General features: G+C 48.5%; 1 protein-coding gene across 1 annotated transcript in view; it reads right to left on the reverse strand.

The window, feature by feature from the left end:
• Positions 1-16,079, reverse strand: part of LOC147640137 (pleckstrin homology (PH) domain-containing protein) — a 250,341-nt gene that overhangs the window by 79,263 nt on the left and 154,999 nt on the right. The window contains exons 34-41 of the mRNA XM_086777655.1: positions 6,495-6,595; positions 5,959-6,251; positions 5,778-5,862; positions 5,364-5,642; positions 4,865-5,266; positions 4,315-4,645; positions 4,058-4,216; positions 3,801-3,964 (exon numbers count right to left, since the gene is read on the reverse strand). Of these exons, the coding sequence (XP_086633781.1) occupies positions 3,801-3,964; positions 4,058-4,216; positions 4,315-4,645; positions 4,865-5,266; positions 5,364-5,642; positions 5,778-5,862; positions 5,959-6,251; positions 6,495-6,595 (1,814 nt within the window). The remainder of the gene's footprint in view (positions 1-3,800; positions 3,965-4,057; positions 4,217-4,314; positions 4,646-4,864; positions 5,267-5,363; positions 5,643-5,777; positions 5,863-5,958; positions 6,252-6,494; positions 6,596-16,079) is intronic.

The raw sequence follows: 16,079 nt of genomic DNA on the forward strand, positions 1-16,079 counted from the left end.
ACATCGTCCTCCTCTCAGACTCAGCCGAGGGGCTTCAGAGACAGTTGGATGCCTTACAGGACTTTTACACTCAGTGGGACCTCTCTGTTAACCTTGGTAAAACCAAGGTAATGGTCTTCAATACCTCTCGCCCCTTCCCATCCAGATTGAGCTTCACATATAGAGGGGATCCTGTGGAGATTGTCTCATCCTATGTCTACCTTGGTGTCACTTTCAATGGCCCATGCTTCACCATGCTTCCCGCATGTGTTGAGTGGCAGTGCTTCCAGGCAAATTTCCAGGAGTCCAGGACGAAGGGTTGGCTTTTTGACACCCTCGTCACACCAACCTTGATGTATGGAGTAGCCTTCTGGGGCCAGATTTATCTGATGAGGATTGGCAGTGAGTTGAGAGGACCCAGGCCCAAGGTCATGATGTTCTCCCATATGATCTGCAACAAACCATCAGTCCCACACCAGATTATCCAAGCAGAGTTTGCTGCAACCCCAATGGTAGTGGATGCACTCTTCCAGACAGTCACATACCTCCATCGCATTAGTCACGTGGATCCCCAGAGGTACCCAAGGCTTGGCCTGGAGTCCTTGAGAAAGCTAGCACTTCAGGGCCACTCTAGAGTATGGTATGCACGAGTTTCCACTTGGTTCTCAGTATATGGCCTCCGCATGGACCGCCTACCCCCCCTTCAGTACAGTTTGGACTCCCCTTTTCTCCAACTCTCTCATGAGGATACCAACCGGGTGATCCGGTTAGATCTTCTCAGCCTTTACACCCATTGCAGATGGATCACACCTCCGTCCCCACGAAGATGCACTTCTATAGAGATCACTTCCTCACACTCACTCAGGATGGATTCATCCAACAACTGGGCTACTTGAGTGTTCACATGTCCCATGCCATGCGGATTGCAATTGGCCAGATACGGGTTTCATCCCACTGCCTCAAAGTGGAGACAGGTAGAGCTGAGCGCATCTTCACAACCGGGAAGCTCATACGGAGACCCAAAGAGGAGAGGATCTGCCGATTATGCCACACAAAGGTTTAGACGGAGGAGCATAACATACGCCACTGCTCGGTATACTATGAGATCTGCAGAAGGTTTCATTGTCTATTTCGTGAGGGATTTGGTCCACTCTCTAAGATCATTGACTTCCAAGACCAGCATTGCCTAGGCATCTTCATGCTTGAGCTCCGCAGACACATGAACACCTTCTTGAGAGAGCTTTGGCCCCAGCCACCCTGCCGCCTCCGTCACCAGCCAACCATCACCAGCTTTTTGTGTTTTTTGATGTTTTATTGGCAGTATCACTTCCCTCCTCCTACAGATACCCACATAGTGACAGATGGAGTCCAGAGTATCCATACTCTAGGGCTCGTATAGAGTGGGTCCAAATGAAGGCCAAGATACGTCTGGCATAGCTTTGCCCAAAGACCGACAGTGACTACTCTCCATCGAAACCCACGCCCAAGGCACTTCGAGTGGAGAGCAGTTCCGACAGTTCTCCTTCCCACCTATGCGGATTGTCTCATGGAACATCCAGGGGTTGGGGGGACCATAGTGCTTCCAGAGGTGTGGTGTCCGTATGCTCACTGACAAAAATGCATACTCCACCCTGTGTCCCACAAGGGACTAAAAGAGTGGAACCAGAAGGTTTGACTCCTGCCTTGCAAAATCTTCTTGTAGAGCGCCAGGCCTGTCCCTCTAATAGATGGTGATCCTGTAAGAAGAGAATGTCAATGGGTCCACCAACTGCTGCTTTGTGAAGCTCCTCTCTGCTTTTGACAGTTGTGGTTGACTCAAACACCATTGTCACTAGACGGACTCAGTGGGTGACCACCAGGATAGGAGAGGACTGTGTCGGCTTCTTGAATGTCTACGCGCCGAATGCTGCAACAAACAGAGCCACCTTCAAGGGGACAGTTCGTGGGTCCTTGCCACAGGTAGATTTCTGGTGTATGGGTGGGGACTTTCATACTAGAGTCGAACCAATGAAGCGGCATGGCTCCTATATCAAGTGTAGAGTACTCGGCATGGGAGGAGTTAATTTTGGCTCTCAAGGGACATCTTCTAGAGTTTGGACGTAGTCTCGGAAGTTTGTGTTTCTCCAAATTTGACAGAAGGAATTTCAGCCCCAACCTATCCAGACTCCATCGGTTTTACGTTGACAAGTGGGCTTGTGGGCCTGGTGACATTATCAAGTGCAAAGTACTCGGCATGGGAGGAGTTGATTTTGCTTCTCACGGGATATCTTCTAGAGTTTGGACGTAGTCTCGGGAGTTTGTGTTTCTTCAAATTTGACAGAAGGAATATCCGCCCCACCCTATCCACACTCCATCGGTTTATGGTTCACAAGTGGGCTCGTGGGCGTGGTGACATGATTGGTATTTTGGTTGGCACTACTTTTTCTAACCACATGGGTGACCCCTCGATATACAGGACAAATAGGTGAGTGTTGAGAATAAGTTGATCTACATCCATCACTTAGTGTGTGACATTGGATTTAATACATTTATGCTAAGGGTGTAGGCGAAGGTGTAAACCATGGATTAGCTTGTAATCCATGGTTATTGACTAGCATTAAAGGCACCTCCTCTAGGTGGCAAGAGAGGGGCAAGTGGGCAAGTGGATGAGAGCTAAGCACCTTCCTTCCATGAGTCTATAAAAGAAGGGTCTCAACACCTTCTCATGTGTATGAGAGCTCTAGCATCTTTGTATGTACTTTGTGCTTAATCAAAGCTTTGTGTTACTTTGTGAAACTGTTGCTCTTATCACCATTTGGCTCTTCTTTCAGTACTCTAACCATTCTGTGTGTGAAGTAGCTCTAATGATATGTGTGTTATCTTTATCGTTGTTACTTAATAAGTATTCATTAGGATAATCATTGGTTGAAGTATTGCTTTGTGTTGTTATAAACTATCACATCATCTATTCGTGATTAGCTTCATAACTTACTGATTTCAACAACGAGTACCCGGATCCCAAATAGCGTCATTCGGATCCATAAATCTGCAGCAGGAAAAAGGGGATTTGGGAGGCTTGGATTTCACTCAGGAACACCCGCAAGAGCACTGGATGCAGGTCTTGGCGAGATTAACAGTCATTTACAGGAGGCCGCGCACAGCAGTTGGCTGGCTTCTGAAGGCAGGAGAGGAGCATTCATAGGGGCCTTGCCTCTATACACATCGGCTTCAGGAGAGTGCACTAGATAGCCCATGGATTGAGAGTCAGCTGGCTGTCACCCGTACAGAGCTCAGATCCATAAAGGAGCGGCCGGTGGAGTACAGATACCATGCCAGAGCCTCTTTTTGGACACAAGTGGGAGACGGGATCACTGGAGATTTCTTTGAGATTGCAGGCCTAGATAGACGGAGAGAGAGTATCCGCAGATTGCATGGCTCGGATGGATCCATTGTTACAAAACGCCACCCCCCCCCCCCCCCCCCCCCCCATGTGAGAGCCATGGAAAAATAGACCACCAATAACCCACCACTAGTAACACATGTCTCCTTCCTGTCTGTACATATCTGCGACTAATTAACAGTCTCTACTAAAACCATGCCCAACCTCATGCTCTAGTCGGGTAAGCCATAGAAGAAGCATCTCCCGTTTCAATTGAATTACCCCAGCTGCTGTTGCAAGCTTACAGCATGATGCACCTTACTAGAGGCATAAGCTGTTAAGTATAAAGTCTGTAACTATCTTTGTGTAACTGAAGAAGCCATAGCACACACATGCAACCCTGTACAACATATATTCGCTGCATGCACTACCAATGTCTAATGGAGGAAAGGCTGCAATCCACCTCATAGCGCCATCGAAAGGTTCGATCAAGGGTTCCCAAGCATAACACTTTCCATTGTATGTCAATGCAGTAAGTGAGAAGTTTAGTGTCGAGCATAATGCATCCATCCTTCCATGTGAGCTTGCATTTACACCAGACAACGATAGGTTCAGCAGTGGAATCATCTGGAGATCAGAAAATTACATGGAGTTATTTAAAATGGAAAATGACAACAAGCTTCTAATGCTGTCATGTGAATGAAAAAGAAAAATATATACCAGACCCTGGAAGTCATCATAGATTACTGCTGACACTGTCTTTAACTCTGCATCAACTACAAGGTTGTCTGGCTCACAATCTTTCTCTAGGTCTGCAAGGCGAAATGCTAATTTTCTTGGTGGAGCTTTCAAACCCTTTTGAGCAATAAATGTTCCAATCTGAAATATCCATACAAAGCATGTGAGGTTCAGTCATTCATAAAACACCACCCCAAGTGCATACCAAAGAGTAGCCTTTGATGAAAGCACGCTACAACCTCATTCTCCACAGACCAAATACTAAGAATTTCATTGGTACGCCTGGTTTTTGCATTGCCCCATAGTTTGCTCCTGTACTGTGCTGGCACCACCAAATCATTTCGAATGCATCGAAATAGACCTACAAGTTCCGGATCAAGACCATCACTCTCTGTAGCAATGCATCCAAGCGCAGCATACCCTGGTGGGGCAACAGGAAGCCAGAAAAATACTTCATTTGCAGCCCTCTGTTTCCTTATGTAACCTCTTTGTTCAAAGAACAAAGGTTTCCTTAGCAACACATCATCATGCTGATTGCGCAGTACCAAACCCACACTAGGAGGTTCATACCTGCAAAATGTTAGTGTCTGAGTACATGACTGTAGAAATGCCCAGTGGAAAGCTATTATGAGACCATAAAGAAGTGGAGGACTAAGCAGGTGCAAGGGAAGAAAGGCAGAAGGTTTTTTTTTTTGGGGGGTTTTTCGGATGGGATGGGGAAGGGGGGAGGGGGGATATACTGCTGAACATTATGGTAGTTAGATGTGAATGGAAAGCACAGCCACATACCCCTCAACTGCAAGATCACCGACAAAAGCACAACCTGGAGGAAGAATAGGCCTCCAAATGGAGATTCTACCAGCAGCATCATCATTTTTGTTCCACCAGACCAACTTAAAACCTGCTACAGTTTCACACAGGTGTCTGGTTACTATCAGTCCTGATGTGTTTGATTGAGCTTGTCCCCTGTTGTTTGCAGTATACACTTCACCCATAACACCCCCGCTTGTGGGAATCCCATGTACTGCATTAGGATTGGTTTCTTGAACTTTGGGGAATCCTAGAGATACTGTGACATGCAACAGTTCAAATGGCATAGGCTTTGTGGATTCTTTGATTCCATGTGACACAAAAAATGAGCCAACTGAATTATCTACTCTCCAGAAAGCTACTCTTGCATTGGCATCATCCCTGCCATGAATCAATGGAGCATTAAAATCCTTCAATTTATATCCAAAACAAGTTGTAAAAATGCAATCGCAAAAGGATCAAAGGAATGGTAAGCTACATTTTCACCCCTGGAAGAAGGATGCAATCCTTCAAAGAAGATGATGTAACCACCCTTTCCATAATGCAAGAAATTGATGTAAGAGGAGGTGGCTCTATCCCTTGCATTACAACACAGCCAAAAGCCACGTATCCAGCTGGAGGAATCGGCATCCATGCAGAGCAACCTTTGCTCGACTCAAGTTGTCCTGATGACCAAACCTTTTCAAAACTAATAGGTCTCTTAAACCAAGCAAGGCTCGTGTTTAAAGCAAGAACTCCCTTCGCAAGAGGCTCATCTCTGCACACAACAAACAGAATTACAGAAAGGTGCATGCCAGATTCTACAACCCAATGCTAAAAGAAGCTTAAGTTACTGTTACAGAAGTGATACAGAAACCTATAAGAACAAATATGTTGTTCAGAACAAGCTTACGATGGTGTTACACAGTCACCAAAGACTTCAAATCCAGGAGGAGCCCGGGGCCGCCAGAATGTAATCTGTTGCTCGGTTGAGCTTGCTGGATTTAAGAAAAGGGATAAAAAGATTTTATGATCATTCGGGACCCAGGGCACCATTTGATAACTTAACAAGATTACAGACTGGAGAGACTTACTATCATCAGTCCATATCTTGTCAAACTGGTAGCACTGGACAGTTGTTTGCTTAGTCGTGATTCGTAGAAACGATGAAATGTCTTCTTGCAACCTCAGAACCAGTTGTAAGACACTGAACGAGAAGTTTGTAAGTATGTCTGACAGAGTTATGTTAACATCTTGCTTTCCTGATACAGACGAGTACTTCACTTCGGCATCAACTGGCTCAACGACATTCAAACCACTGCTAGCTTCTACAGATAGACCATTTATTCTGGCATTCAATTCCATGTCATCCCCCTTCAAAACAAACCTGTAAATGCAAGAAAACCATGGGATACATTATTCAAACAGTTTGTCAGTCTCATGACAAACGTCCCCGCCCGGCCACCATCCCATCTTTAAAGTTCCCTACTGCTCATGTAATTCAAACCTCATCAACATGGCCTGAAGTACACCAAATCATCTCTTTATCACAACTTAGCTATTTGCATTGTAAACAGAACAGTTAAACATAGAGACCTACGAAAGAAACATTCTTGGTGTGGGTAACAACCTCGAGAACACATCCATTTTGGCACGAATAAGCTTCTCTGCTACTCCTGGCATCATATGACCACTCATGCTATCGTAGAAAGTGAGCTCCGGTCCAATAGCCTACATTCGAGATGATAAACCAAACATCAATGATTGAAATGTCCTGCATAAATATGTGCTAGCATGCTTAAATGCATGCATGTGCCCATGTAGAACCTTTATTGTGAATACATGTCACAGACTTTTGATGTGGAAAGATGTTGAGCTCATAAAAAGTCAGCTAGTTTTTCTTTACACATACATACTTTTTTTTTCCGGGAAAAAGATCCTTCTATTAGTTAATCAAATAACAGCCACGAAGAGTTAGATACAAACTCACCTCAATGTATGAGGCAGGGATCAAATAATCAAAAGGTGGCGAAAGATGCACTGCCCCTCTGGCTGGCTGCTCTATGAGGAGAAGCCTATCTCATACAAAAGGAGGGGGGGGATATAACCACACAGGTGTACTGTAGTGCGAAGTGGGATCACCACCTCTATCAGTGAGAAAAGGGCCAGCCCGCCAGAGCCGCTTCCACATGTGGTCAAAGCCACCCTGCAACTTACCCCACTGACCGCGGAGGGTATGGATGATGTCGAGCCAAATGCTCTTGATGGACTCCGCAGGCAGAGTGTGGGTACCCTCGATGGCGTCCCTGCATCTAGCTCTCCATATGTGCCAGGTTGCAATGCTCTGCAAATCTCCCATCTCTAGCATCAGCCCAGTTTGCATAAACTCCTATAATCTAACATATTGTGGTGTGGGGATCTTCTACACTTCAAGAATGCTCTTCAAAGTAATCTCCAGTGCTGAGTAGATGGGATTGGGATTGGGACTAGTACTACCGAAATACGAAGGTGAGACCTGAAGGGCTAGCCCCCCACCTTCCTCCTCATAAGCCCTAGAAACCTCCCGCCTCTATGGCCCAAGCCACTCTGCCCCGTGTACTGATATGGGTCTAGGTCCTGTCCATCGTGAAGATGCAAAGGATCTGCTACAAAACTTGCTAAGCCTTCAAGCAATTTAAAAAACAGTGTCGCTAAGACTCTTGAGGGTGGCTCCACCTCAAACAAGCTGCTGTGTGCCGTCAACCAAAGAAAGAGGGTGATCTTTCGAGACCGAAACTTATCCTAGAGCCTCTCCCAAAAATCTGAGAAAACGCTGTGAGAGGCTTTGCAACTACCAATGTGCTGCTCCTACCAGGGTGACATCAACCTCTTGCATCTAAATCCTTCAGCCTAGCCACGCTGTGTATGCAAAAAGGGGGTATCCAGAGTCTCCTCCCAATCTGTAGGATCACGCCAAGTCCACTCCCCCAGGTCCCATTGGAGGCGCGTGAGGGGCCGGCTCTCCCAAATCCATATCCGGCAAGAGTCTCTCCCTGGTCACCTTGGCCGCTGGGAGTTCTATGTGCCACTCATGAGCCTGAAATCTGATCACCCTCTAACTGCCTAAGGGCCGGCCTGAGGTGATCACAAGCTCAGAGTACGCTAGCTACAAAATTGTCCTCAAACGCTAGGCTACATCACATCTCAGTGAAGATCCATCTAGTGCTCTGTGGCCAAGGGTCCCTGATGCTCGGGGAACGGGCAGAAATCCGGGCCAAGAGGAAGTCCTTCCAAGGCTAACCACCAAGGAGGAGTCCTCTAACAATTAGTTTGCCCAGTGTGGTGTGGCTCTAAATAGTGGGGTCAATGATGCCTAGGCCCCCTCTCCATCACAGCTGAATGATCACTCTCCAGGCCACCTTGGCCTAGGCAGAAATCCGGGCCAAGAGGAAGTCCTTCCAAGGCTAACCACCAAGGAGGAGTCCTCTAACAATTAGTTTGCCCAGTGTGGTGTGGCTCTAAATAGTGGGGTCAATGATGCCTAGGCCCCCTCTCCATCACAGCTGAATGATCACTCTCCAGGCCACCTTGGCCTAGGCAGGCCTCCCATCACTACCGGATCACAAGAAGTTCCGGATCAACTGATGTACTTGACCAATGCATGCTCAGGAGAAGGCCCAACAGGAAGTAATGTACCACATGGTGGCAAGGACCTAGTTCACCACCACCACTCGACCAGCTAAAGATAGCCTCGCAACCTCCAGTACAAAAGCTTCTTCAGAATGCTCAGAAGAAGAGCGGCGAGCTGCTGCTCTTGAGAGAGATCGATGCCCACATGGCATCCTAGATAGCGGACTAGAGTGCCCCTAAGGATCCACTGGAAAGCCTCAATTGGCCGCCAAGTCGGGGCGGGTGCAACGCCTACCCAGAAACCACACGACTTGTGCTAGTTGATCTGTGCTCCTGATGTGCGACAAACGATCTCAATCGCCTCAGCGAATCTCTGGAGATCCCCAACATCTCTGTATAGCTATGTTGCTGTATCATCTGCAAACTCTGAGTCTAGGAGCTCCACCTGAGCATGAAGGGGGACATGCAATCCCTGGAGTCCCGTCTCTTGAGAGGAGAGAAAACTGCTCATGGCCTTGGTGACGAATAGGTAAAGGTAAGGTGCAAATGCACATCCCTGTTGGACCAAGCAAGAAAGGGGGAATCTGTCACCTCGAGCTCCTTGAATGAGAACCTGACTATGAGAGGCTGAGTAAAGTCCTGAAACCCATGGATCCACTCCACTGGGAAACCCATCCAGTGCATCGTGCCCTCTAGAAAACTCCAGTCAACCCTATCATAAGCTTTCTCGAAGTCTGGGAGAAGCACTATGAGGTCTTGTTGCCTCAGCCTAGCCAAAGTTGTCGCCTCCCCGAAAGTGAAGATGTTGTCTAGAATACTCCAATCGTGTCTGAGTGTCCTGGATCAAGTCACGGAGGAAAGGCTGAAGTCTTCGGCTGATGGCCTTGGCCAAGATCTTGTAGGCGGTCCCGAGAAGAGTGATGGGTCTCCACTCTCAGATCTCCAATCTGTCACCACCGCCTTCCATGAGATCCCGGTGGATGGTGAAGAATGAAAGAACCTGGAAGCCCTTCCGCCCTCGGGCATTTTCCCATACGGAGAGCCGTCAATGCCTTCGCCATCTCCTCTGCTCTGAAGGGAGTCAATAAGAAGGACCGAAGAGTGGGAGGAACTACCTTTCTCGTGTGCTGCCAGATCCTCTCGCGTGCATCCATCAAATAATAACTCCATCCTAGCCTCGCAACCTGCAAATACCATCTCTCCGCCTATGGGGGCCTGCAATCTCAAAGAAGTCCCCCGTGACACTTATCTGCGGCCTGGGTCTAAAAGGAAGCTCTGGCGTGGAACCTGTACTCTCCCCTCCTTTGCTCGATGGATCTAATCTCCGACATTGCAGCAACAAGTTGACGCTCAATCCACGGACTATCGAGAGAACTCTCCTGGAGCGGTTGTTGCCGACCATGACTGGTTGAGAAGTCATTGTCCCAGGGCGGCCACAGTGGATTACCATTACTATTCGAGAGGATAGCATTGGCTTCGTCAACATCTATGCTCCGAATGCTTCTGCAGGTGGAGCCCTCTTCTGGAGCTCAGTACAGTCCTCCCTCAAGCTAACTTTTGGTGCTTGGGCAGTGACTTTAACATGATAGAGGCAAAAGAGAACAGGCTCGGAGGTGGCATGGCAACACTTTTAGGAGCAGAGTACTCAGCCTGGGAGGAGATGATTCTCGCAGTCAGGGGACAGGACCCTCGGCATCTTCCAGAGTTTGGGCGTAGTCTTGGGAGCCTCTGCTTTTTGAGATCGGATAGGAGCAGCACCGGCCCCAACCTCTCTAGACTTGACAGGTTTTATGTTGATAAGTGGGCTTGCAAACGAGGGGGTATGATGGGTATTTTGGCAACTACCTCCTTTTGTAATCACATCCCGGTTATTTTGTCCTTAGAGGACCCCTTGAGGCATGATAGGCATGTGAGCTCGAGGATTCCGGACAGCCTCATTTAGGACCCCAAGATATGTAGCAAGATACAACAGATATGGGCGAGATTGGATTTTCTTTTAGGCTCTACTGTGTGCACATTGGATGAGGCCTTAGGGGAGATCAGCCGTTTCTTGCAGGAGGCAACCTCGAGCAGATTAGAGGATTTTCGGAAGCAGAAGAGGAGTTTGAGGAGGACTCTTGCCTCTTTACAGGGACTTCATGAGAGGTCCCGGGATAGCCAATCAATCAAGAGTCAGCTCACCGCCGCTTGCAAGGAGACTAGATCCAAGAGGGGAGGAGGGTGGAGTACAGATATCATGCTAGGGTCTCTTTTTGGACACAAGCAGGCGACAGTCATAGGGGATTTCTTTGAGATAGCTAGACCCCATAGGAGGAGAGATGGTATTCGCAGGTTGCGTGGCCGGGATGGAGCTATCGTTTCAGATTCCCCCCAGGTGAGAGCCATCGCCACAGACTTTCTTCGATCCCCCCTCACTGGTGCCCCATAATTTTCACAGGTGTTGGACGCACACAAGAGGGTCTGGCGGCATATGAGGGAGGTGGTTGCCCCTTCTCTTCGGCCAATTTTATTGACACCATTTAATGTTGAAGAGTTGGTGGAGGCATTGACGGCACTTCCCAAGGGCAAATGCCCAAGGGCGGATGGGTTTCCAATCTCCTTCTTTCTTCGCCATTGGGACCTCATGGAAGGTGGCCTTCGAGCTGCCTTCAATGAGATTATGATTACATGTGCCATGCCAGAGAGGCTCTCAAAGGGCTTCATTCACTTGATTCCCAAGGAAGGTGGTGATAGATTGGAGATCTAATAGTGGAGACCCATCACTCTCCTTGGGACAACCTATAAGATATTGGCCAAGGCCATCAGCATGAGACTTCAGCCTTTTCTCCCAGACTTGATCCATGACACTCAGACTAGCTTTGCTCAGGATAGGAGCATCCTCGACAACATATTTACCTTCTGGGAGGTGACAACTTTGGCCAGGATGCGGCAACAAGTCCTCATTGTGCTTTTCTAGATTTCGAGAAGCATATGATAGGGTGGATTGGAGCTTTCTAGAGGCCACAATGAGCCGGATGGGATTCCCCGTGGAGTAGATTCATGGGGTTTCAGGACTCTACTCAACCTCGCATAGCCAGGTCCTCATTTAGGGGGCCCGAGGTGAGATTTCCCCTTTCCCGTTGGGTTCAGCAGGGCTGTCCATTGGCACCTTACCTCTTTCTTTTCGTCACCGAGGCCATGAGCAGTTTTCTCTGTGCCGAGGAGACCGGGCTCTAGGGATTGTGTCTTCCCCTCCGTACACAAGAGGAGGTGCTTGATTCAGAGTTTGCAGATGACACACTAGCTTCCTTTCCGGAGATGTTGAAAATCTACAGAGATTTGCGGAGGCGATTGAGATTTTCTGCCGTGCATCAGAAGCACAAATCGATTGGCACAAGTTGTGTGGTTTTAGGGTAGGGCACCCGCCTTGACCTGCAGACCAGTTGAGGCTTTCAAATGGATCCCGAGGGGCACTCTAGTTCATTATCTCGATTGCCAAGTTGGCATTGATATCTCTCCCGAGCAGTAGCTCGCCCGCTTCTTCTGAGTATTCGAGCTCGACGAGGCTCTCCCTAGCAGGCAGAGTGGTGGTGGCAAACCAGGTACTTCTAACCACCATGTGGTACATCACTTCGTGTTGGGCCTTTTCTTGGGCATGCATTGGCCAGGTACAGTGATTGATCTGGAACTTCTTATGGGCCGAAAGTGATGGGAGGCCAACTAGGGCCAAGGTGGCATGCAACAGAGGGGGGCTTGGCCTAATCGATCCTGCTATTCAGAGCCGTGCCTTGCTGGGCAAGTTGATTGTCAGAGGACTCCTTCCCGGTGAGCCCTGTAAGGATTTCTTATAGGCCTAGATCTCAGCCCGCACTCCGCACCTTGGGGGCCCGTGGCCGCAGAGTACCCAATGGATCTTCACAAAGATGCGAACCCGTGGTTTTAGCCCAGCTTTTGAGGACAGATTTGCAACCAGTTTACTTCGGGCTTGGGATCATCTCAGGCCAGCCCTTAGACAGACAGTAACAGTTGCCTCAGAGGAGCAGCTTCGGCACGCTTTGATTTGGAACCCCTGATCCGTTTACCCGGTGGCCACATGTTAGTTAGGGGCATGACCACATGCATCTTGGGGAGCCTTGAGCATGGGACCAACTAGGTCTCTTGGAGATCGGATTGCACACAAGCAATTACCCCTGGCTGACAGGGATCCGGGGTCGAGATAGGCTCAGCATCGACATTGACTCAGCTATCCCTCAGCAGTGGCTGATGCCTTTTCCAGACACGACACCCCCCCCCCAAAAGTGACTGAGTGTTTACCAGACATGATATCCTTGTGGCGGTCCAACGAGCAGATGAGGACAGTGGGCTGCTCACTTTTTCTATTGGTTCCCAAGGCAAATTAAAGAGATCAGAGCCTCCCTTGGAGGATTTCAGAGGCTGCACCTTGCAAAGAGTAAGGGTGATCGGTATTCGGGCACGGGAATGGCACATAGATCCATCTTGAACCAATTAGGAATCAAACTATGAGAGTAGTGGATATCTCAATCTCTCCTATGGTGACAATTGACACTCACCGGCCAAGGTGGCTAGGGAGAGAATACGGCGACTATGGATTTGGGAGTGCTGACCTCTCACATGGCTACAGTGGGACCCCGGACCAAAAAGTGTGGCTCTTGCCCGGTAAAATCTTCCCACAACAATGGGTACCAACCTTGGAAAGGTGGTTCTCCTAGAGAAAAAGAATGTCGATGGGTCCCCCAGCTGTAGCTCCATGAAGCTCTCCTCTAAGGATGCCTAGCATTTGAAAGCACTGAGGCCCCCCTAAACCCTGAATGTTCCATGAGACTATTTGCATATCAATCTCTATGGGAGGCAGAACTATCGGAACTGCTCTCCACTCGAAGACTCTTGGGTGTGGGTTTGGATGGGGAATAATCACAATTATTCTTAGGGCGAAGACACGCTAAGTGGGCCGGATCCTATCCTCCATGTGTCGCCACTCTACCTGAGTGCAAGAGTAGGCATACTCTACACTCCATTGATTAAAATGGAGGTATTTGTAAACAGGGAGGAGATTATTGCAATTGAGATATGAGGGAACACAAAAAGCAGCACCTCCAGGGTGGAGAAGACCACCTCCCCGTCCTGATCTCTATGGCCGGAGCCTCCCAAGTCCATCTTAGCTAGGGGCCAGAGGTAGGTGAGCATGTCGGTGACGCGAAGATCATGAAGATGGTGAGAGCTCTACTGCTTGGCCCTCGATGGTGGCAGCCACTGACTGCGAATCCCACTCCGTCCCAGGGGCTGCACTCAACGGGAAGGAGAAGATCATCGCGCCACTTTCTAGCGTAAAAGGTCTAGAATGATGAAAAACCGCACATATCCGAATAGCAGCCACGATCTCCTCAAAACGAGGAACTCCTTCCATAGGAAGACATTGAAAGAAATTGTAATCCACATGCAGTCCCAAGATCCTGGGGGGAGGGCACCTAGGGGACTCTCGCGAGAGAGCCCTCACTGGGGAAACGACAATGGTCATCTCTATTGGCTCAAAGAATCGATGAATCAACCGGTAGACAGAGCTCGTCGACTGCCTTCGCTCCAAGTCCGGCGCTGTAGGGGAGCGGTGAGAGTGCTCTGGAATGGAGAGACCGAGGGAGGGGGAAGAGTGGGCTCAGAGAAAGAGAGGGCGGGGCAGGGGGGACTGCTGCGGGAAGAGTCGGAGGCGAGGATGGAGGAGGAGAGGAGGGAGGGGGGGGGGTGGGGCGGCGCATAGATGAGGGGGATGGGAGCACTTGGGAGAGATCCATCGGAGAGGGAGGGTGTTGGAAGGGGCTCACTAGAGGTTCAGTGGGTCCAGCAGGCCTTACTGGAATTTGAGAACCAAGGGAGGAGTCTCGGTTGGGTAATGGCCGCCAAACCGAGGGGCTGGAGGGGGTCCTTCACCGTCAGGTGGGTGCTACAATAAATGCTCAAAACTGTTATCTGAGAGAACCGAATGCTCCTGTACTCTACCAGCCTAGCGCGTGCGACGACGGCGCTCGGCTCTGGTAGTGAGCTGATGGCTCTGGCGTGGGCCAACGGTCCGCCACTCTCCGGTAACAGAGTCATCCGCGGGTGGGTCCTGGTGCTCGGCTCCCGGAGAGCTTGTCTCTCACTCTACCCCCTAGTGAAGATCTAAATGGGAACCCCGCCCCGGGGGAGTGCACCCAGAAAGCTTTATCCTTTATCAAGCAGTATAATGCCGCTTTTGGAGGAGATGACTACTCCAAAAAGTCAAAGCTTCACATGCTTCGCATGCACTTCAAGGATGCTGCCTTGAATTGGTGGCTAAAAGTGGTACAAGAAGGGACCAAGCCGAAGACATGGACCAACTTGAAGACTAAGTTTAACAAGAAGTTTCTCCCTGCAAATTTTGAAGCAGATGTGTAGAAAGAGTGGGATGAGGTAACGCAGAAAGTTCGTGAGAATGTGGCATCTTACCTTAGCAACTTTTCAATAGTTTCTTTGAAGTTTACTTCATATACTCTCATTCCACCGCTAATGGAAATGCGAAAGTTTGTGAATGGATTGCAACCTAAGCTCATGCACGCAGTATACATGGCTGGTCAAAACTCTTTGGAAGAAGCTCAAGACAGCTTTGCAAGCCGAGGCCTTGTACATGCATTGGATGGACAACAAGACAAAGAACGACAATGGGGATCCACCTCAAAGCAAGAAGTTTAAAGGCCAATCCCTATCAAGAGCCGAGCCTCAAGAGAAGAAGGATATGAGTGGGGACAAACCTCCACTCATTCGAAGACAATTGTCCCTCAGGCAACGCAAGGAATATGTCAAAGAAGGGAAGTGTTTCCAATGTGGAAACAAGGGACATATGGCTGCAAATTGTCCTGACAAGCCAATGCAAGAAGCCAAACAGATTGGAAGATCATCAGATTGACATCCTACCAAGAAATTTGTCAAGAGGAGACTGCACTGGAGCAAATTTGTACTATGAGGCCATGTTGTGGCCTATGAAACTCTTGGATTCGGATTATATTGGAACAGATTGTAGAATAGAAATTCTATGACTTCTCTTGTCATCAAAGAAGATTCTTTTATGAGGTAAACCCCTTTATGTGTAACAAAGGACTTGAAGCCAAAACTGACACTAACTCAGGCTTGGGAGAAGCTACTATTATTGGCCTACCAAAAAGAACATTAAGTTTTATATTCAAGAATGTTTAGTTTATCAAAAGGTCAAGTTTGATCGACAAAAGCTAATGGGAGTACTGCACCCATTGAATGCTCTATGGGAGAGTGTTGCTATGGATGATGGTATATGGACCTTTTCAAGTTTCCTAGAAGATCAACCATGTATGTTATCAGTTGCACCTTTCAGATCATCTGAGGATACATAATGCCTTCTATGACAATCTATTGGAACCACGTACAAGGTTAGCCCCACAAGAGCTTGTATTGGAGGATCCACCAGGGGTGGAAGTGCCATAACAAATTGAGTTTCATTCTGTGAGAATTATTCGCTATGGGATGCAAAATGGATTGCCTTGGGAGTACTCCAAGGACTACCCAAATATACTTCAAGCTTATGAGAAAGCAACTGATCTAGATTTATTTGAAGCACAGATAC

This window comes from Cibotium barometz, chromosome 3 (genome assembly GCF_041138505.1).
Source record: "Cibotium barometz isolate CiBa-2024 chromosome 3, ASM4113850v1, whole genome shotgun sequence".
In the NCBI taxonomy this organism is placed as follows: domain Eukaryota; kingdom Viridiplantae; phylum Streptophyta; class Polypodiopsida; order Cyatheales; family Cibotiaceae; genus Cibotium; species Cibotium barometz.